At 46.8% G+C, this 23,714-nt stretch overlaps 1 protein-coding gene across 1 annotated transcript in view; it reads right to left on the bottom strand.

Annotated features, from left to right (window-relative positions):
- The window catches only part of Stk32b (serine/threonine kinase 32B), a 242,359-nt gene that overhangs the window by 65,726 nt on the left and 152,919 nt on the right, over nucleotides 1-23,714 (bottom strand). The window contains exon 4 of the mRNA XM_051165037.1: nucleotides 15,870-16,043. Coding sequence (XP_051020994.1) covers nucleotides 15,870-16,043 — 174 coding nt within the window. The remainder of the gene's footprint in view (nucleotides 1-15,869; nucleotides 16,044-23,714) is intronic.

Genomic DNA, 23,714 nt, shown 5'->3' on the forward strand with positions numbered 1-23,714 from the left:
GTCCCTGGTGGCATGCCTGCTGCCTGCCCTCTGATGTTCTCAATAGGTAACGTAAAAATGAGAATGGGAGATATGGGGGGATGGGAATGCACTATGTTTGGCCCTTAGATAGCAATGGCTGAACTAAAGGAGATATTTGTAGGCATCCAGGGCTGTAGGAACACTGTGGTGTGTCAGGCGAGATACACACTGCATTCTCAGCATGCTTCTTTGTACTTAAGCATTGGGATGTAGATACTGTCTCTCCGTGTATCTCAAGCCAAGCAGTAAGAAACAAAGTTAGGAAGAGGCAGCATGCCCAGTGGGGCTAAGAAAGTTCCAGAGTTTTCCTGTGACTGTTCTGTGCATACTTCATGGCTTGGACCAGTCCCATAGTCATAGCTAAGACAGAGTCAGGCTGTGAGACATTGATTCTAGACAGACACATGCCTCACTACAGTTCAATTCTACAGACCTTGGAAAGGGCAGCCATGGGAACAGCTTCATATGTCTGCTATAGCAGGGTAGAGGAGATCAGTGGGCATGGGGAGGCTCCATCTCCATCCCAATAAAATACAATTCAGCGATGGGAGAATCTCTCATGGGGCATGGGATACTTCTCAGTGAGCTGGTGCGCTATGCACATCAAATGTGTGCCAACAGCAAGTCTTGGGCTGCCGTTGGAATTGACAGTGATAGAAAGAAGAAGAGCTACACACAGTGTTCCCACTAGCTCTCCTATGAACTCTTCTGTGCCTGGTGATGGGCCAAAACATCAGTCACCAAAACTGACCAGATATACACTCTGTTTGGATATGCTTCCATCCCTTTGTGCCTGAATATTTTCTTCCATAACTGGGGATACAAGTAGGCTTCACTCATGGGCTGTCCCACACTTAAGATGGCAAATTGTCTGGAGCCTAAAAGACTTGGAGTTTAAAGTGGAATAGATGAGGCTTATAGTTATCAAATTCTCCTGGGATGAGCAGAATGTACATGTCTTAAGCCATTGCTATAACAGGATACCTGAGACTGGGTGATCTATTCAAGAGATAAGACTGTTTCACCCAGGGTTCTAGAAATTGCAAATCCAGGATCAGATGGCCACACTTAGCAAAGGCTTTCTGTGTTGGGGGTGATCTTTTTGTGTACTGTGTACAGGTTGTCTTTGTATTATTTAAATGCTGATTTTTGTACCAGCAGAGAGCTGATTACAGGCTGGACTTTGGAATTATTCGTATTGATGCATCATATTTTGTGAATACTCCCTCCTATGCTAAACTGATTGGTTTGACAAAGAATGGCTAATAGCCAAGGCAGGAGAAGAGAGTGGGACTTCTGGGCAGAGATAGGAACTCTGGGAAAAAATCATGTGTGGGAGATTCACCAGTCAGACATGGAGGAAGAAATGGGTACCAGGACTGAGCGGCTGAGGAAAGGCAGTGACCCTCCTGGCGGAACAAAGATTAGTATAAATGGCTTAATTTAAGTTATAAGAGCAGCTGGGAACAAGCCTAAGCTAAGGCCAAACTCCATGTCATTATTCGGGAGCTGGTGGTTCAAGAAAGTCCTGTTATAGTCCTGCTTTGTTACAACATGGATTACAGTGGAAGGGCAACAGATGCAGCCTTGCTCTGTAACATCTCAATCTCTCTTGGTAACCAACTCAGTTCCACAAGAGAGAGAGAGAGAGAGAGCTTATCCTGTGAGAATCAGCCCAGCTCTGGGAGAGCGATGCTAATTCCTACACGTGAAGGAGCCTTCAAGGCCCAAACACGTGCAAGATCCCATCATCTTTCAACCTTCTTACGTTAGCTTCTAAACTCCAGTATGAGTTCTGGAGAAGGCAGTCCATATTCCTGCTGTATCACTCTCCAGGGACTTACTCCTCCAAGGTGTCAAGGCAAGTCACCAGGGCATCAGGGGGATGGAAGTAAAAGCTATTCGATTTACATGCCTCAGTGGCACAGATTGTGTAACACACTAGCCAAGGTCACATTTCCTACTTAAAAGTTGGCTTGAAGCCAGTCAAGTTCAGGAGCTGCACTGTATTGCTTTAAGCCACACTGTCAACACTGGGTTAGCAGAAGCTGCCAGCTCCGTAGTCCCATACTCTGCCCTGATCATTCCCTTCCCCCCTGTATCTCTGTAGGATTCCCCAGCTTCTGCTGAGATGGGGTGGTGTAGGGGCCAGGGTGTTGTCCAACTGGATGGATGTCTTTTGTGTCCTCATCATGGAAGCCAGTTTCCTCATCATTCTATCTCCCCTTTGTTTCAATTCTACCCTTGGAAGACACTCACTTTGGGGATTTTTTTTACCCTCCCCTTTGGCAAATGAAAAGGCACACAAAGAGATCTCCTTGAACTGCCTACAGCACTGCCTGATCTTGAGTGTAAATGTCCGTTCGTGCCACATTGGTGAAGCAATCATCATGGTCTCAGCAGAGCTGTGGATTACACTTATATTTCAGCTTCATTCTTGGGGAGAGGAGGAGAGCCTTCCGGGGAAGAAGGGTCACTTATTTTTTTTCTTCTGAAATTAAAATCTAGATGTGGCGTGAAAGGGAAGCATGGAACACTGGCTCAGGCAACTGTGGATGGAAGCTCTCCCAGTCAGTTCTCACGCACATTAACCATTTAACTCCCAGGTCCACAATGTGCACAGATGCACAAAGGAGAGGTTGGGGTGAGCAGGTCTGACAGGATGAGGCTCACACACACTTATAGAACCTTGGGGGGTGCAGTGGGCATGCGGTTTGAAGCTACTTACGGGGCCACCGATCACACTGTTTGCTTTTAAAATAGCAGACAAGGAAGCTAGCATTGACTTAGCAAAGACAAGATCAGAATTTGAACCCATGTCACCTGCATAAAATGTCATGTTTCTGCTTGCTATAGGACATCATAGAAGCCACCTGGAGGCCAGATACATCAACCACTGCTCCTGCAGCCACATGGGGCCAGGTAACTGGGCCACCTGTGCTTCTCCCTACCCAAACAGCATGGTTTTGGTCTTCAACGGCACTCTCTTTCTTCAGATGTCATCTCACCTCATGGGCTGTCACCTGGAGTGTGTCATATACTCACTCCACTTTACAAGGAAGAAAGCAAGAGCCTAAGAAAGCACTAAGCTTGCTTTTGTAACACAGAGAGCAAGCAGCGGAGCCCTACTCCAGTCCACTGGTGGATAGTTCACCCTTTTATCTTCCTTGTCACTCTCCAGGAGGGGGAGGGAACAGATGGGCTGAGCTGTGCTGGGACACACCTGCCTCTCAGCACCTGTGTCCTTTCTCTTATTAATCTTCACTGAAACACGGAGGCTAGGTAAGGAAAATGGATCAGGATGGAAGGGATCAAGGTGGGTTTCCCTGGTGAGAAGGGCTGGAGTGTGGCTCATCAGGACCTGGTGCCTGCAGTGGGACACTTAGTTTCCTGGCATCACATGTGCCTTCTACTGATAAGCTACTCAGGTTCATTCAAAATGAGTGTGGCCTATGAACACACATAGTGTGTGTGTGTGTGTGCACATGTGGGTGTGGGTGTTCATGTGTGTGGGTGTGCACAGGTACATCTGTGTGAACTTATGTGTGGAGGCCAGAGGTTGATGGTGGGTACTGTCCTCAGTCACTCTTTTTTTGAGGCAAGGTCCCGCACTGACCCTGAAGTTCACTGACTGAGCTCTGCTGGCTGACCAATCAGCCCCGTGGATCCTCTTGTCTTCCCTTCCCCAGGGCTGGCATTATAGGTAGGCAGTGATGATTTTTTTATGTAGGTCCTGAGGATCTGAACTCTGGTCCCCATGCTTGTGTGTCAATCACGTTATTGATGGAGGCATCTCCCCAGCTCCCGTACACGCATCTCATAGAAACAAACATTGGCAGGAGAACACATCAAGAGTCTGCCCACAGCAGATGCCCTCCTACACTTCCGCCAACAAGATGATACGGGAACGGCGCTGAAGCCCTGAGTCAGCTTCTAAACCCGCTTCCTCTAAGGCTGCCCTGGAAAGTCCCCATCCTCAGCAGCTCACCTTAGAGACCGGCAAGCACGCTCAGATTTCACAAACTCACTAATCAGTCCCTTTTGGAAGATGAGCAATATCCACACAGATGATAAGCTCTGCTAATCTTTTCGATCTGCCACCTACTGCCACTCAGCACAGGGCTGTGTGTTTTCATGCTTCCAGCTGAGACTTTTCACACAGAGAAATCTCTTCAGCCCAGTACCTCCTGTCCCCTTCCCAGTATGGAGCAGTGCATGTGGGAGCTTCTTAGCCATGCAGCTGAATGGGGACATGCTAAGGAAGAGAAAAGCTAGAGGTCCTTATTGCCCAACCCAAGTCATTTCTAGAAATATCTAGAACTTACTGTGTGCCAGGCAGTGTTTAATGCTGGCAAAGGAGAATGCACAAATAACTCAAACTGTGGTCTGAGGTAGGAGTCAGATGTGTAAATAGGGAATTTTCTAGATATGTGCAAAGCTCTGTAGAAACAGAGGGCTGGGGGACAGGAGATGGCATTGCATAGGAGAGGCTTCCTGATAAAATATGTATTTCTCTTTCCAGGAAGAACTGATGGAAGTGGCTGAGAGGACACTCAACACAGGGAGGCTTAAATGTGCATTTGTTGGTGGCTGGGGTACAGGTGTGGGTGTGGATGTGGATGGGGGTCTGTTTTTATGCTTCCTGTTGTTTCTTACCCTCTTCCTCCAGGTCTTTTGGGAACCCGCACTACATTCACATGGTCCTACAAGGCCTCCATGGGGCTCAGAGCAGAGTGTGGGTCTGTGGTTTCCATTGTCTATATTGGAGTACATAGGAATTTATTCGGGGTAAGTCATGAGAGTGAGGTCAGTGCTTGCTTGCTCTGGGATGAGCAGGTGACGCCAGAAGAACCAATCAGAGTCTTCTCCAGGATTTATGTTTGCATTTGGTGGAAACAATCTCATTGCGTTATGGTGGCCCAGCCGAGCACAGGGCAGTGTGAGGCCGATGACAACATTGCTGCTGGCTCACTGGGGGTCTGTTTGTAGAAGGAGTTACAGAAGTGCCCAAAACTTTCTCACTCACACTTTTGCTCTCGATTTTTCTCATGTGCAATATCAGCCATGGTGACTTTCCAAACTTTCTCTGTATTCCTACTCAAATTTGACTTTTATTTTTTCACAAGGCATGAGACCAGGCAATGAAGGCAATTTCATATCTTCAGTATCACTAGGTGGCCAGCCGCTGCTTTGCTCTGTGGACAGACACCACCGGACACTCGCTGGACACCAGGAGCCTCATCTCTAACACTGAGATTGTTACCTCCTAGCGTGGCTCACAGACAAAAGGTGATGTTCAGACAGCTGAGTGAGGGTAGGTTCTCAAAATAGCATTATCTAGGGAAATGATGTCTACCACGATGATGGCGTAGATAAAGGCAGAGGAGCACACACCTTTTCTTTCTTTCTTTCTTTCTTTCTTTCTTTCTTTCTTTCTTTCTTTCTTTCTTTCTTTCTTTCTTTCAAGGCAGGGTTTCTCTGTATAGCCTTGGCTGTCCTGAACTCTGTAAACCAGGCTGGACTCAAACTCACTGAGAACTGCCTGCGTCTGCTTCCTTGAGTGCTGAGATTGCAGGCGTGCAACAGCAAGCCACACCACATCTTTGTTCCCCTTCATACTTTTGGCTATAAAATCTATGGAATATGCACTGCAGCATCTATTTTGCCAAGCCCCTGATATTTATAATGAACTGATTTCTCTGAATTTTATGGCCTTTCAGCTTTATGGCAGTATGAAAGTAATCCACAGTAGCAGATAGTGTACTTGGATTTTGAATTGCTTTATTTGTGTCTTGTTTTTTGAGACAGAGTTTCACTATGTATCTCAGACTGTCCTTGAATTCACAATACCCCCTACTCCAGCCTCCCAAGTGCTTGGATGACAGAAGTGAGCTACAGTGTCTGACATAGATTTCTAATTTTACCCTTTCCCGGGGTCAGTACCAACCATTCAATCATCTCTCCAGAAGCTAAGCAATGGCAGCAAGCCACCAAACTATGGTCCTGTGACGTGGAACTATGGTGCTCATGTTTATAAGGACAAACTTTCTGTAACTCCTGGAACACCTGGAGGGCGATTTTGTAATGATTTTCCTAAGAGTGTCATTTAGATTAAAAATAAAGGTGGTTGTATATGATTTTATGCCTCATTCTTGGTGCTGCATCTTCATTTTATCTTTGTTAGAAGGGTCAGAAAATGTTTTAGATCTTCCTTTCTACCCTCCCTCCCTCCTGCCCCCTCTCTCCCTTTCTTTCTTCTCTTCCTTCCTCTTTCTTCCTTTCTTCCTTCCTTTTTTGTTCTTTCTTTCCTTCTTATAAAAAGCTCTTTTATTTAGCTGGTTCCAGTCACATTCCTCTTCTCTTGAATTCATCAAACCACCACAGAAAAAAATTTTTCCTGGTAGTTTAATGGGACCAGGAGGCAAGAAGGGAACTAAGAGGCCATTCCCACATCCTTTGAGAGACAGGGCAAAGGCATTTGAGCTTTATCTTTATCGTGAGGACACTGGGGAATGCGTGAGCTACATTTTTAGGAACCAAAGTGTTAGAGTTCAAGTCTAAGCCAGGAGGATATGTGCAGCAAAGGCTGAGTTAGTCTGTCATGTTAACTCATGTGAAAAGAGAGAGCACCCCTGCTTGCTCCACTGGCATAGAAAAAGGAGAGATACTTCAGGGAAACGTCGTATTGAATGTGAATATACCAAGAGGCAGTTTGGCTCCTTAGTAAGGACAATTATTTAATTAGTTATGAAAATTGAATTCTTCCATGTTAAATAACAGGATGAACACTTCAAAGAAACAGATCTCACACAGCAAAACCCACAGCTAACATGTGGCACGGTTAGTAAGCACATCAATTAATATTAGGACAAAGGGACAAGTCACAATAGGGAGGCTGGGGACTGCTTCAATTCCCATAATTCTTTGCCAGAGAGAAGAGTGCTACTGTGGGATATTTCATAACCCTGGCAAGCACATCATTGTGTCTTGACCTCAAGTAGGGTAGGCTTTGCAGCCAGCAAAGGCTATGATTCTAGCACCAAGATCCAGTGTGCCACTAAAGTACAAAGTCTGCCTTGAATGTCTGAAGAGACACCACCAACAACCTGCATTCTTAGTCCCATACCGGAGACAATCTCAGGACCAAGCAGGGCAAGCCCATATTCTTTGGGTGTGTGCGCTCTTGTGCATGGCCAGGTGCATGTGTATGCTCATGCGTATGGATGACAAGATTGAGATCGCATGCCTTTCTTGATTGCTCTCCTCTTTGTTTACCAAAGCATGGTCTCTTCCCTGAACCCAGAAGCTGCTGGCTTGGTCCATCTAGAAAGACAACTTGTTCTAGTGATCCTGTCTCTGCCTCCAGGTCTCTGGCACTGCAGGCGGGCTACCATACTTACATGGCTTTTTACACAGATGCTGGACATCTGTATTCCAGTCTTCATGATTAGTGTACAAGTGATTTAGCAATGGAGCCATTCCCCGACCTCTCATCTTGAGTTTTGAGACAGGGTCTCTCACCAGAACATGGGACTCTGATTTGATTAGGCTGGCTGGCTGACAAGCCTCTGTCCCATCTCCCCAGAACTGGGAGTGCAAGTGTGCCCCCCATACTGAGATTTTATATCTGGGTTCTGGAGATCTAACTGAAGTCCTTATGCAGCCCTATTCTCTAGCCAGTCATGAAACCATCAAATGCACATCACCAAAACATACCTTTGGCTTCCTGCATCAGTGAGGTTCCCATCCTACACCATCTCCAATCTCTACGGCACCGCTATGTCCTCACTGGACACACTGGACATGGCGTGCTTTGAAGCCTGTTACAATTCTGCCCCAGTTCTGTCACCCAACCACATGGCCTTGGATTAGGCACCTCACAGTGGCCCCCTTCAACTCTTTCTTTCCAGGTAACTGAACTGTGGCACATTTGGCCAAAAAGCATTGGGGACAGGTTATCTGTGGTTCACCAGGAAGGTTTCTCTGATCTCTAGCAGGACACGTTGCCTTCTCTTCACCTAGGTGCCTGTGTGTGTGTGTGTGTGTGTGTGTGTACGTGCACGCATGTGTTGGGGGTTGTCCCTTTCCTCCTGTTTATAGTCTGTCTTCCACACAGCAGTCTGAATAAGCCTATGAGAGGCAGCCAGCATGAAACCATATTGAAAACATAGATCTAATCACACCACCCCTCTGTGGAAACCCAGCAACAGATTTCTACTCCTCAGGGTAGAGGCTAAGCAGATAAATCCTATCACCATCTAGCTCCCCCCATGCCAGCTGGCTCAGCCCATTCATTGGTTGTATCCATTGCTCCATTCATTCTGGTGGTTTTTATGTCACTGAGACATACCGGGCAAACTTCCATTGTGGGACCTCCATAGAGCTGCCCAGAAATATTGTCCCAAGAGTGACAGTGTACCTCAGCTCCTGCCCCTCCAGCTCTCAGCCCATGTGTCCCTATCTCAATGCTCTGACAGCTTTCTGTAAGCAAACCAGAGCCCCATCTATGAGCCTTCCATCACTATGATTTCCTTAGCATGTATCAATGTATCACCACTTGAGATATATCCGCGTTTGTTGTCTCCCTCCCTCCGTAAGAGTATATTCACCAAGCACGGAGAAGTCCAATCATTGTTTATATCCGCATTGTTAGCCTGGCATGGGATAGGCTTCTGGTCAGCCACTAAATAGTTTCCTAAGTGGATGGATGGTTGGATGGATAGGCAGAGTAGTAAATTTATTGGTAGATAGATATTGAATAGATGCATAGGTGGATACACGGGTGGATAGATGCAGAGATGGGATGAATAGATGGTAAGATGAGTGGCTGTGTGGCTGGACAGAGATGTGTGGACAGGCAAGTGGATGGAGGCCTCAGCCTTTCCTGGACTACACAGGATTCCAGGTCCAGAGTGAGGGAGATAATGCCAAGCTCCATCATAGAACTCACCAAGCTTTAAATGCGAAAATATTTACCAGCTTCCATTTTCCTCATCTCAGCCTTCATCTGATCTGGAAAAATGACTTTAACAACCCTCATGACAAGTAAAACACGCCTTGGTCCATGGGCTTGTCAACCCCCTAGTGAACCCCCTATTGATCTGCTACCAACTGCACCAGTTCCAAGCCTGTTTTTTTTCCCACCAGGCACGTGGTGTAGATACATAATAGCGCACATTTTATACTGCTGAGAGTGCAATGTCCCCCCTCATCTCTTATGATGCACATCCATCTCATTCTTGCACTTTCCCCACTTTTAGCATGGAGGTGTTAGAGGCTGCATCAAATCACAATACATGCAGCCACAAGCATGTATGTGTGTGTGTGTATGTATGTATGTATGTGTGTGTCCTGGCTTGTGGTGGTAAGAACTTCAATACAGCTATTATTTAAAATAGACTGTGGAATTATCCCTTAAAAGCTGTATTTTCTCAAGTGCACACTTTTGAGGGATTGAGGGTCTATTTGTTTCTGTCTTAACTCCCAAGCTTTGGGATTTTCCCATCATGAGGTGTTGAGTGGCTCATTGAAGATGCAGAAGATGCTACTCGGGGAAGGTCTCAGCCATGAGGTGATCATAAAAATAAAGCTTTCAAAATCTCTGTGTTCTCACTGCACACTGACATTTAAGAAAACGCTGACCCGCTTTCCTGCCACCTCATTCTTTGTCTTCCTTCAGAACATCTTCTGTGAATTAGACTCTAATTCACTGGGCCTTCGCAGAGATCTGTTTTCTGCGCCCACATTCTGCTCCCGGATTTCACCCCATGTCCTTTGTCTTCGTGAAGTTGAGGTCTGCCCTATTTAGAAAATTTATTGTCTAACACAAACACTCTCTACCCAATTGCAGATGTGATTTGTACTCAGGGGAGGGACAACCCTCCTCAGGATAAATTGGATTCTCATGTATCTCACTTCTCAGTCCTCACGAAGCCATAAATCTTCAGAATGCTGGCCTGGAACAAAGAAGCCACAGCCCTGCACTTTGAAATAAGTTACCCGTGAAATACAGTTGGAATATCCATCCTAAATGACAGTCCACAGACTTCACACACACACACACACACACACACACACACACACACACACACACACACAAAGTGTGTGTATTAATGTGTGTATGTATATGACTCTAAATTAGAGATAACTGGGAATAACTAGAGTGAGGTCTTAACTGTCATGGTTGGCCATTTACTTTCAGTACAATTGAGGGAGAGGAGATGAGCTACTAAGGCTAAAAGCAGATCATGCCAGCTTTATTTAATGTTGATAAATTGTTGTATTATTTGTGTTTCTTACAGGATGTAGTCCTAGCACATAGGGGTGGGATTTTTGTAAGAATATTTATGAATATAATATAAGCTTCCTATTCCCCACTCCTCTTTTTTTTCTCTTCTCCCCCTCTCTGTTCTTCTGGACAATTTTTTAATGCTTGTTTTTTCTTGTTCTTCCATGATCTACACACACATATGCTGCTTTGCATCAATATAAAAATCTGAGAGGAACCTTTAACACTTGGCTTCTTGAGTCTGGCTTGATTTATGCTACATGATAATTTCTAGGTATATCACTTTCCTATGAATGACAGTTTTTCTCTATAGCCGAGTAAATTTCCATTGTGTGTATATACCATACTTTCTCCATCCATTCCTCTGTTGATGGCCCTCTAGGTTACAGTGAAAAGTGTAACAGCAAACATGGGAGCTTACTCTGTGGTGCGCCCATGCATGGCATAGCTGGAACGCATGGTAGACCTAATTCTAGTGTTTGAGGAGCCGCCACCCTGATATTAGTGGCTGGACTAATAATGTACATCGCTACCAATACTGCATACATGTTTCCTCATTTTCTCCCTCACTCCCTCCTGACCACAGCCTCATGCTGGTTTTAATTGTTTTCTTAGCGACCATCATTCCGACCAGGGTGAGGGAGCAGTTACCTGACAGCGGGAGACACTGAGAAGGCGGATTCTATGTTTATCACTGCTGTTGTTGAGGGGCTCAGGAGAAGCTATGGAGGACATGGCACGTGGTCTGGATTAAACATTGCATCTTGCCCTCCAAGGAGCCCATTTCAAAGACAGCAAAATGGAGAGACACAGAGGGACTGAGCGTGTACAGCTGGCTACACCCATGCAGCCATGCTTCAAATGCTGTCTGTCTAAAAGACTGCGAGTCTCCTTTAGCAAGAAAGCTCATTTTACTCTGCTCCATTGGAGAGATGGCAACTCATTAAAGTGAAGTTCAAAATCGAAGAAGCAGAGCGGGAAAACCACACAAAATCTCCCTCCAACCCTGACACACCAGGAAGCGACTCCTTGGTGCTTTCTGCTTAACAGGCAGGCTTTTTTTTTTTTTTATATACAGTTATGCAATTTATAAGCTATAATCTTCTCAGAATTGTATTAAAGGAGTAAGCATCACCCATTGGTGCATCTTAATCTCACAGTTTCTTAAAAGAGTATGCATGACACTAGGCAATGTTCCCCTCAGGTTATTTCCAAATTATTGGTTATTATAAGTGGTGCTGTGACAAACAGCCCTAGGCTTGAAATCGTAGAAGCAAGCAGGGCTGGAGCCTTAAGATTTCTCTGGCGAGTGAAATTTGCTGGTCAAAGCTAATGAATATGGAAAAGATGCTTGGTTCTTACATGGTCAATTGTCTTTTCAGAGGCGTGCAAGGGCTCCACCACCAGCAAACACACATCCAGGCTTCTCAGAGAATATTTCTCTGGACTGCTTTATGCCAGCAATTGTCCTTTTTACCACCTAGGTAAAGCTCACTGAAAGCATCCTCCCTTCTCCGGTGTGTGCTAGGTCCTCAGGCTCAAATCTTGCTCTTGTCACCTGTGTTCTTTGAGATCACAAGATGGCTTCAATCAAACACTCCTGAACCAAGCGAGGCCGCTCTGAGCCTTGTGGTGTTTTGTGAGCATCCAGGGATGCCTCAGCACAGGAGGAGCCTACACATCTATGAGTGCATCCATTTCTGATTCATCATCCAGAACACAGAAAGTGCTGTGACCTGCAGACTGACCCATTGCATGGGTTCCCTAGTATTTGGCTTACTGAAGAGCCTGCCAGGGAGAAAATCCTCTGCCCAAGCAAACAATTTCAGCTCCTCAGGTCTTCCCAGGTCATTGACTCAAAATCTATGCATTTATTAAATACCTACTGTGGTCTTAAATACCTACTGTGCTCCAATACCTGTACTGGGGGTAACACTGAGTGGCTGCTCCTGGGAGCTTAAAGTTCATCTTCTGTCCCCAAGGGCCACCAGAGAGGAGCCCCAGCCAAGGTGTGAGCAGAGCCTCTGTGGGTCTTAGAGTAGCAGCTGCTGCCCTGCCCTCTCAGGAGCAGTTGATGGTCTTCAGGAAGCTCAGTCGGGCTGCAGTGTGACAGCTCTGGTCTCTGTCTTACGTGACCCTGTTCTCCTCTGGAGCTTCAGCATCTATATCCTAATGTCCCCGAGACTCTGAGCAGATTCAGGGAAGAGGTTACTTACTCAATGAGCATTTTTTGAGAATTCCTAAACACTGCGTTGGAGCTCTTGAAGTGAGGGTGCAGGCCTGCAGTCCCAGCACTCTGGAGCCTGAGGCAGGAGGGTCACAGGTTCAAGGACAGCTTGAGATTCTGTCTCTGAAACCCAAAACAAATGCCTGGCCGGTCAACAGAGGTATGCCTACCCCAGCAGCCTTCACCAAAAGTGGGGTGCTCAGCTGTAGGCCCCAGACCCACGTTCGAAAGCTAGCATGGTGAGATTCTTGAGGCACGGCCTTCAGTGGCGCTCTGGTTGTCTGCTATTCCTCCTTCCTCTTCTCCGGCTTCTCCTGTAACTCTTCCGACACCTCTGCCTCCATCCACCCCCACCTCCTCCATGAAAACATTCAAAGAGACAGGGCAACAGTCCCTTCCACTGCCCCACCCCTTGCCTTTTTCTGGCTCAGCCTGTAACTGCAGCAGTGAACTCTCATGATGCCAACACACAAGCTCTGCCTTTAGCGTTTCTCACCACGGAAGACGAGCACTTGAAGGGGTTCCTTCTCAGTCCTTTGGGCACACTCACTGTTCCTACTTTCTTGATGAAGTAGTGTTAGTTTCAGTTTCAACTAGTGCTAGCATTGGTTTTAGTTAGCGTTAATATTAGTGTTAGCATTTGGGACTAGGCCTCACATTGTAGCCCTGGCTGAATAAGAACTTGTTAGCTATTATAATCAGGTTGACTTTGAACTCAGAACTTTGCCTATTTCTGCCCTGGGAGTGGGATTAAAAGTCTGTGCTACAGAATCTTACATTAAAAAAAAATTATTTACACGTGTGTGTGTGTGTGTGTGTGTGTGTGTGTGAGAGAGAGAGAGAGAGAGAGAGAGAGAGAGAGAGAGAGAGAGAGAAGAGTGAGAGAGAGAGTGTATTCTAGGAGTTGATTCCTTCCTTTTCATATATGGGTTCTGGCAATTGAATTCACATTGCCAGGCCAGGCAGCAGGTACTCTACCCACTGGGTAGTCCTACCAGTCTTCATAGAAGGAGTGCTGTGTTTTGCTTAGCTCATTTTTCAGAGGAGGCACCAAATGCAGACATGAGCAAGCAGTGAGCTGCAGTGCAGTGTGGACGGTGCCCCTAGGCTGCCCCTAAAGTGAATAATTGTCTGACATTTTTATTGGTGAGTTTAAATAAAACAAATCTCTCATTTTCTCACCAACTCAATTCCAGAGTTTTTACTAAGTATCTCTGAATTAAGAAAAAATACACATAGAAAAACATTTTCTTATCTAGATTATTGATTATAATTATTTTGATGTTTTTGGACACCCTTGTTTATTTCAAACTCTTTTCCTATTTGATTATTGTTTAATTTTCTTTTACATTATATTTATTCGGTGTGTGTGTGTGTGCGCGCGCGCGTGCATGCGCGCACATATGCTCAAGTTAGAAGAGAGCCTGTGGGAATTGGTGTTCTCCCTATATCGAGTGGGTCCAAAAACTTGAACTCATTGCTAGGCTCAGCAGCAGGCACCTTTATCTATCTAGCTATCTCACTCGCCTTCCATTTGATGTTCAGGTTGCAGTGCTGGACGATTTCCCCAGGCATCTGATGGTCCTTCCTTGCTATGATCCACCTGGGGACTGATAAGGAATGGGTGGGGCTTAAGGATCCTAAGGTAGATTCTGGGGTGTCCCAAGAAACCTCTGAGGTCACAGTCTCTCCTGGCTCACTCCATTCCTACTGAAGTCACGGGTGTAGCTTGTTTAGGGGATGAAGGGACCCAGAGATTCCCCATTGGACAGATAGAATTCTCTCAGCATTTGGTGTATGTTCTAGGTGATCTCACTGCCCTGTGTATATCAGGATGGCACCCACATAGGGCCATGTGCAGTGGCACAGCCCCTCCCTGCTACCCTCTCCTTCTTGGGAGACATCATTTGTTTGCTGCCTGGTGAAGAATGGGAGCTACTGTGGGACACCGAGGCTACCTGATCCTCAGCATGTCCTGGAGGTTACCAGCCACTGCCTCTTGTTTTAGCATTTTCCCCCCTCTCCTCTCTCTCTTACTTCGATAGAAATTGCTGTGGATGTCTGAGCATCGTGAGGATTCTGTAGTGTCTTAGCAATTTTGACTGAGGATCACAGCTTAATTCTTGTATCTACTGTTCTATGTCGTTTATCCTTTCACATCTTCCTGGCTCCGTAGTGTCATGTGATGGTCTCACTCAGTTTTCTCCTTCCTTGTGAATTTATCATTTAAAAAAAACCAAAACATTTCTTCCTATCATTTGAGGTTTTCAAAGGAAGAAAATGTAGAGGGGTGTGTGTGTGTGTGTGTGTGTGTGTGTGTGTGTGTGTGTGTGTGTGTGTGTGTGTGTATGGTGATGGGGGTTCCGGTGGCAGTGGGGTGGGGTGGGAGGAGCGTTTAATCTGCCCTCATGACCAAGAAGACCAAGTCCTCCCCCTTTCCAGGTTTTCTAAAACTTTCCAAGTTGAAAGAGGATCACAAGGGCACAGTATGACCAGAGAGACGCAGTTACAGCCCTTCCTCCAGTTCCTCCCCGTGGTCCATACAGAGACAGCATGAATTTTATCATCACGTTCCTGAGCCCCTCCTAGGACTGCTGCTTTTGCCAGCAGACTCACCTCCTCACTGTGGTGCTGCTAGGCACAGGCGGGAAGATCAAGGTGCCCCACAGTGGCAGAGATGCCATTTACCTGAAGCCCAGGGCCAGACTGACTGCCTGAGAGGAAGGCCCTACAACACACAGCACTTATTTCAAAGGACACCGAGAGCAGACCTGTCGCACCAACTCACAAGTAGGGCAATGTTACACCCCTGCTGATTGGACGCTTCCAGGGGCCTAGCTTCTTCCATTTGATTGTTTGGAATGTGCTGTCCATGTGGAAGGACTTCCTGGGTGTCAGACAGGCCCCTCTTGTTACACACCCACTGGGAGCTGATATGGAAGCGGGGGGGGGGGGGGGCGGTTAAGGACTCTGAGCTAGATTCTAAGGTGTCCCAGGCAATGCCTGATGTCACAATCTCTCCTCCAGGCTCAGTCACATCATTTGAAGTAAGCCCAAACACCTTTGCACAGAGAAGCCAAGACTAGCTGTCAGCCCTGCATTCTGCCAATAACACAAGGTGATGCATGGGCAGTGGCCAGGGTCCATCTCTACTCAGGCAACGTAGGGGTCTGCTTGTCTGCTGGATGTGTAAAGACCATACCAAAGTGCTTCCGCATTTTGTTGTCCCCAGCGTACTATAGCTTCTAAGAAACACCAGTGCAAGTTCTTTTCTACCATTTCCCACTGCACCTGCCACCCATCACCATCCCTGCCACCTACTGGCCGTGTTACCTGTGGATTATGTGGTACCTCTGCAAGTACTCCAGAGCCAGGGCCATCTCACAGATGTACAGCTTCACAGTGCCCTCTGTGAAGTGCACATTCTGCTGTAAGTGGTAGCGCAGGTCCCCGCCCAGCAGCAGGTCCACCACCATGAACATGTCTTCCTCATCCTGGAAGGAGTACCTAGGAACACAGAGGGACACAGGTTAGGGGTAGAGACATCTCTAGTGTCTTCAGGCCCAACACTCCCATTTTTACAGCAAGGCGGACTTGGGGCCCGGAGAGATGCTGATGTTGTCCAAGACACCACGCTGTGGGAGGTGAGCTAGCAGAAATCTTTCCAACCCCACACTGCATCCTCACTGTGGAGTCACTCCATTTCTTGCATTAAAGTAAGTTTGGGTCCCAACATTAGCCCCCAGGCTGGCAGGCAGACAGCCTCTTAACTGGCTGGATGCTCTTACGTTATCGTAATTGGGTTTAGCTTATGTTTTAAGCCCATGTTGTTACAGCATGTGTCTGGAAGATTCCCCAAAGACCCATGTGTTGGAGGCTTGGTGACCATCCTGTAGCAGAGTAGGAAGGTAATGGGAACTTTAGAGAGTAGAGCCTTAATAATGAAAACCTTCCTCACAGAAGGACGCTACATTATTAAAACAGCCTAGCTACCACAGACTGAAACTCTGAACCAAAACAAGCCTGCCTTCCTTTAAAGTTGATCAGCTCAGGTATTGTGCCATGGCAGTGGGAAGCTGATTCACACAGGATGTCGGGATTTGTAGTCCCTAACTCTGAAGATGTGTCTTCCCAGCCCCGCCCCCCCAGCAATGGCCATGCCCTCTGCACATGCTGCTGCTTTCAGCAAGGAGTTCATTCCCAGAATCCTTGAGTGCAGTGATGCTCTATGATGCTCAAGTCCAGGCATTTAAGGCAACTGGCAACTTTTACTCCAGGCCATTGGGATCTGGCTATGTGCTACTTAACCCAATATTCACTAGCCAGCGGTTGCTACCAAGCTCCCCCTGATGGCTAACACCAAGGCCAGTCATGTGTGAGCCACTTTGGGCGTGAGAATGCTCCAGCCAACCACACAGAAAAGAACTGCTCAGAGAGGCCCAGCTGGCCACAGAACATGAGTGGGAAGTAGCTTGGTGCTTTTTCAGGCTTTAGGTCTTAGTGTGGTATTTTGTTTTGTCTTTGAAGCAAGAGAAAACTTACTGAACTCACTTTTAAGTGCAAGAAGAGCCAACACGTACGGTGTGAGAATGCTTAAGCACCCAGGGAGGTGACCTCACAGCGTCAGGCATGACAGACCACCCTGTACCAATACAGAGCTAGCTGGTGGCTGTCATTTTCCCTCTTCTTATAAAGCCACTGATGCGATCACGGAGGCTGTATCCACGTCCTCATTTTCCTGTTAATTATTTCCCAAAGGCCTGGATTGTGAATGCACACCAATATGACAGAATTAAACCGCCAGCATGAAAGTTTGAGGGACATCGTCATACCAAGAAGAACTGAATAGCCACCTGGTGTGTGTGTGTGTGTGTGTGTGTGTGTGTGTGTGTGTGTGTGTGTGAGTGTGAGTGAGTGTGTGTTCCTGTGTGTCTGCTACTGTGTGGAAGGTCTTGGAAGCCTAAAGAGGATCCATGTAACATGTCTTCCATAGAAAATCAATTTGCATTCTAGTAGATGATTGACCATGGAACATCACACTACTAGGCACTGCCCTGGGCCCTGTGCTCTCCAGCCACTGCTGGGCTGTCAAAGGGGATCTCATTAAACATTCTCCCAGAATCCACTGGAGAAGTGATGTTAGGTTTCAGGGGAAAGCTTGCAGACGGGGGCTCCTTCTAAAGGAGACAACTGAAATGCCAAGAGAACATCATTTAAGCAACAATTCAAGTCTGGGCTGTTTCTCGCAATAGATCTGTGCTTCGCTCCAGGCCATAGCCCTCCGCTTTCCCAAGGAGAGACAGAGTTATTGCCGAGAACAGAGAGCAACCTTCCAGCAATCTCCACCTTTGCGCTCTTCTGTGGCTCTGTGTCATTGTTCTTCTTGATCCTCCTGGCACTAGAATGATAATTATGCCCTCATCACAATGCTGCATATTGTCATGGAAATGATGGAGTCGCCAGATGAGGGAGCTGTGCTCTTGCACAGTGACACTGACATTCTGAGAGGTCTGGGTAATTAGGTTCTCCTCAGAGTACAGAGATAGCTGGAGGGAGTGAAAGCATTGTTAATCCTGGCCTAGCTGCTAAGTAGACCAGTATGAAGAATGCAATGTGTGTGTGTGTGTGTGTGTGTGTGTGTGTACATGTGCGTACACATGTGTACAAGTGCATGTACCCATGTATGCACATACATATGAAAACTAGAGATCAACCATGGATGTTGCTCCTCAGGTGCTCTATACCTTGTTGGTGAGACATGATCTTGAAGCTCACGGATTGGGCTAGATTGGCTGTCCAGCAAGTCCTGGGGGATAACCACCCTTCACCCTCCAGAGTGGAGGTTACAAGAGTGTGGTACCACACCTGGCTTTTGCACATTGTTTCTGGGGTCGAACTCTTACACAACAAGAGCTTTTACCAACTGAGCCATCGTCACAGTCCCTATTTTGTTATTGTTATTTTTAAATGTATCTGTTTCCCACTTAGCTCCTAAAAAGAGTAAATGACTTATGGAATTCATAACACAATAAAATTAAAAATAACTCAAAGATCACGACAGAGAACAAACAAGAAACTTAAGAAAATAGTGGTTGGAGAGATGGCTCAACAGTTACAAGAACTTCCAGAGGACCTGGGCTCAATTCCCGGTGCCAGATGACCATTTACAGCTGTCTGTAATCCCAGTTCCAGAGCATCGTGAGCCCTCTGCTGGCTTCTGTGGGCACTGCATGCACATGGTACACAGCTATACATGCAGGCAAAACACTCATAAAATAATTTTGAGACTCGCTGCTGGACTCCGGATGGAGTGCTGAGAGTGGTATGGAAGAACTGGGGAATGGAAGGACCCAGAAAGTACTGGAGCCCCACATGAAGACCATCATGGCTGGCGGAACTGGACCCAGGGTGTCCTGAATAAACTGTTGCACCAACCGAGGACAATGCATACAGCAAACCTAGGCCTCCTGTTCAGATCAAGCCAATGGACAGCTCATTCTCCATGGTTGTGGGGAGAGTGGGGACTGCCTCTCACAGGAGCTCTGGTGCCCCTGATTTGATCACGTCCCCTTGCTGGGGAGGCCTGTGAGCACACAGAGGAAGGAGAAGCAGGCTATCCAGATGAGACCTGATAGGCTGTGACCATATGGTGGGGGAGGAGGTCCCCTCTGTCAGATGTCTAGGGGAGGGGAAGAGGGAGGAAGAGGAAGGGAGGGAGGGAATAGGAAGATACAAGTGAAGGGATAATCTGAATAAATTATAATAAATTAAAAAATTTAAAAGATCAAGAAAATAGAAGTAGAAAAACCACCCCTAATTCATGCCCAAAGATCCTTTTGGCCTAAAATAGATATAAACTGCATGAAGCCTCCCCAGAAAGAGAAATGTGGATTATGTCCACGCTCACAGTTGAGAGGGGAATAGGCGAACTGTTTAGGAAAAGCATGAGTTTGTTCTTTTTTTTTTTTTTTTAACTAATTAACTCACAGTCTACATACAGTGTGATGTTTGACAATGTACAATGATTGAATCGGGGTATCTACATGTCTGTCACCTCAAACACCTGCCATTTCTGTGTTAGAAGCAGAAATAGTCTCTTCTGGCTACCTTGAAGCAGACAGTGAACGGCATGTGTTTGCTGCTGCTGCTGCTGCTGCTGCTGCTGCTGCTGCTGCTACTGCTGCTGTTTTGTTTTGTTTTGTTTTAGCACAGAAACCAAATGGAAATGGCTCTCACTGAGATTTTAGTGTGATAAACAGTTTGTCTATGTGAACTCAAAACAGCTAGCATAAGGCAAAGCAGGCTTTTTTTTTTTTTTTTTTTTTTTTAATCTGATGTCTATGGAATTTGACTGGAACAATTCAGCAGAGGCAGCTCCCCATCACGAAGAGCCACCTGTCTCTGAACATGTCATGGTGCTGAGGCTGAGAAACATAGGCTTGGACTAATGTTTGCTCTGGGAGAAGCCTTTCCTGACCCTTGGAGGCAACATCGTGTGACCGCTTTGTGCTCTCTGTCATAACAATAGTTCGGGATGGTGTGGTGCAGCGCAGCAAAGGCAGCATCCCCCTTCTCAAATGCTTTCTGAGGTCATTTTGTTCTTTACCAGCCTATGGGGTGAGGCTCACCATGAAGCAGTGCTGGGATTTGAGTGTGGAATGCTCTCTACAGGCTTGTGTGTTTGAACACCTGTTCCCCAACAAGGGAGGATATGAAACCTTTGGGCCACAGAGAACATTGGTTTCTAGAGGTGGCCTTTAAAGGTTACACCCTTCTAGTTCCAGGCTAGCTCTGCCTGGTCTGGCTGCCATGCCAGGGGTCCACCATGCCAGGGGTCCACTATGCCTTCCCTACCATGATGGTCTGAAGGCCCTGAAACTATGGCCCCAAAGAAATTGTTTTTAAGACTTCAGAACATCTTAAAGTTTAAAGAGGTTAAGCAATCCTAAAATATTACAGCCAGGAAGTGGCAGAGCTGAGAGTTGAACCCTCTCTACCTTTCTACCTCTAGGACACCCAGTTCATGCCCAGTGCTCCAGGATCAGTTTTCTCTGCTATTTCGCCCCTACTGCCTAGTGAACTCTCTGAGCACAGGGGCCTGCATCACTCAGCATTGGCTCTTTGTATCTGGCCTGGCACCAGACTATCATATACGCTACAGAGGGAGCAGATTACAAACTCCCAAAGTGCATGTAAACTGTGAGGCATGCCAGCCAGGTATGTGATCCATAGCAGTGGGAGCTGTGCAGATAGAGGATGGGCGGAGGGGGCGGGGGGAAGGTCTGTATGAGATGGGGAGCATGATGATCCTGTCACTGCCTACAGGATCCCCCACCTTGCTCCTTTCCTCTTATCACAAAAGCCATAGATTTGCACCAGTGTGAGTTACCATCCTATCCTGTCCCCACAGCCCTCCCACTCAGCCCAGGAGGCAAAGGTGACCTGCCAGTGAGCACAACTGGGGAAAGCAGAAGCCTTGCTTAGCACCATCCCCCCACCTGTTCTGGGACCTGTCTGCAGATGTCTACCCTCTTGTCTGCTGTTTTCCAGGCTAGTGCCTGGTTCTTGGAAGGGGGGGGGCGGGGTTGTGCAACCACCATTTCCTAAGCTGTTGGTAAGTTCCTGTCAGAGCTGAGTAAAGCCCTCTAGGGTGAAAGTCTAAAGCTGGGCTCTCTATGATGCTTCTAAAGTTGGTCTGTCTATGGTGGTAGCACATGGGTACTCCCCTGCATCTGCCAGACCCAGTCTGTATCTGCATTCTTCCACACTCACCCCCATTAGCCATGGAAACACCCACTATCACCATTACACTTCCAGTAGACAAACCCCAAGGCCAAGGGAGGCTGCAAAGTGGCCTAGGTCACTAGGTCATATTTCCTAGGACATGTGCCATGCTCACCACTACCAACCTGGTGTTGCTTGTGGACAAGGCCAGCCAGCTTAAGAGGCATGACACGAACAAGGAAGACCCAGAGAAGAGTTTCCAGGGCAAAGATAGGAGATAAGCCTTAGTCTAGCTGTCCTCCATACTCAGTGAGTGATCAAACTTACATCTCCCCTCGCCCAGGGCTGACCAGGCCACAGAAGGAGTGTTGTTAGTAATGGGTACAGTGTGGAAGGGACAAGGACGGGAGGCCATTGCAGGGAACCCAGAAGCCATAGACTTCCATCAGCCTGAAGCATCGCCCTCCAAGCCATCTGCAATACATCTTTCCATTGTTTTATTTTCCCCCTGAGGAAGACATTATTGAGTACCTGGAAGTGGCTCTGAGGATGTCAATCAGGAAAGCCTGGGTTCCAGGACAATCTCGGGTCTCCAAGGCTCACCCTGCCCCAAATCCTTATTGTGTATTACTGCCAGGGGTAAAGAGCTGGGCATTGCCTTGGATCAGCCCATATCTAATACCACTTCTAAGGGTGCAGGTGGAGAGGGGGCCTCTTCCACTACCCTCGGCTCCAGTGATTCTTGGCTATCCAAAGTCCTGCAAAGAAGGACCTAAAAATAGACTTGTCTGTGACAGAAATCCAATAATGGGATGTCAGGCTCCCTGTCAGCTCCCATTGTACAAGTAGAAGGAGCTTATCAAGCCTGCATTGTGCTTGATACACAGACATCTTTAATAACATTTTTAATAACCTTCACAATAACAAACATTCTTACTATTTAAATTTGACTCAAGCCACATTGTCCTCTAACCACTCAGACATGATGGCTGTCATTATTCTTTGCAGGAAGCTGGCTCCCACCTCCTCTCTCAGGAAGCGAGATGGAGCTGGTCAGCCATGTTCTGCCTTCTGCCTGTCAGGGAGACAGCATAGGGGTGGGGGAGTGTCACAACCACCCAACTCTTCAAGCTTGAGCACCTAAAATCATGCAAAGAGACCAAGATGACTGCAGGTGCACAGTTCCCGCTGCTAACTTTGAGGACCTTTGCCTACTGCAAGTGCTACCTGTCTACAAATGCAGATGTTCTGGTGTCATGGTGACTTACAATTTTAAGGAGAGCCTTCACACAGCCGGCATTAAGATAAACAAAGGGAGAAAAAAGAGAGAGGAAAAAATGTGCGCTAAAAGGGAAGTGAGGCCAGGCACGGTCGGCACACCTTAATCCCAGCAACTCTACTTAGGAGGCAGAAGTTCATTGGACCTCTGTGAGTTCTAGTCCAATCTGGTCTACATACTGATTTCTGGGCTAGCCAGGGTTACAGAATGAGACTCGAGTCTAAAGGAAAAACGAAAACAAAAAGTGTGTGAGCACCGGATGTGGGTAGCTGTGTTCCTCCTGGACAAAATTCCAAAAGGAACCTGTATCTTGCTTTCTCTAGAGAGGAACAGCTCTGAGTACAGAGGTGGGAAGGGCAAGACAGTAAATATCAGGGCTTCTTCAAGTTACTAGCACAGCGGACCCTGGTCAACTTTCCCACTCCTCTGTGGGGGTGTTCTGAGGGACAGACAGGCTGACAAACTCGTCCCCAGTCCCTCGTCTTTTTTTCAGGGCTCCTCTCCTCTGAGCTCCTTTTGATGACAGCATTTTTTTTTTTTTTTTTTTTTTAAAGATCTTTGCCTCTCCCGCAAACCCACCCTGGCCGCACAACTGTGACCTTCTGGTCTGTGCTGTCTATCCGTTGGCTCACTCAGGATGTCAGTGCCTCTGTTTAACACTTGAGACCTGTTCTGGAAACCACTCATTGTCTATGAAAACGCCGTCTGAAGAGGAGCTGGGAGGCATAGGCTTTGAATCCAAGCTGAGAGGCCAAGGGAGGCAGATTGCAAACTGGAGGTTGGCTGGGGCTACACAGTGAGTCAGCCAAGGCCAGACTGAGCGAGACCCCGTCTCAAAGGCAACAACTAAAACAGGGTTCTGGGGGTTATAGCTCAGTGGTAGGGTGCTCCTCTAACATGAGGGAGGACCTGGCTTCAAGTCCTAGGGATGAACAATGAAAGAAAATAATCAAGAATGGATTTTCCATCTTTTTTTTTTAATGGAAAAAAAATCAGTCTATTCCTTATCTATCCAAGAGTCTTGAGTTTTAAAAGTACAATGTAATTATATTGTAATCTCAAAAAATATTAAAAAATAGTACAGTGGAAACACAAAAGGCCAGAGGGCTACATTTCAAATGGAAGGTGTTTGAACCATTCCACTCTCAGGATGAAACACTGGAGTTGATGATGTT

This window comes from Acomys russatus, chromosome 22, assembly GCF_903995435.1.
Source record: "Acomys russatus chromosome 22, mAcoRus1.1, whole genome shotgun sequence".
NCBI lineage: Eukaryota > Metazoa > Chordata > Mammalia > Rodentia > Muridae > Acomys > Acomys russatus.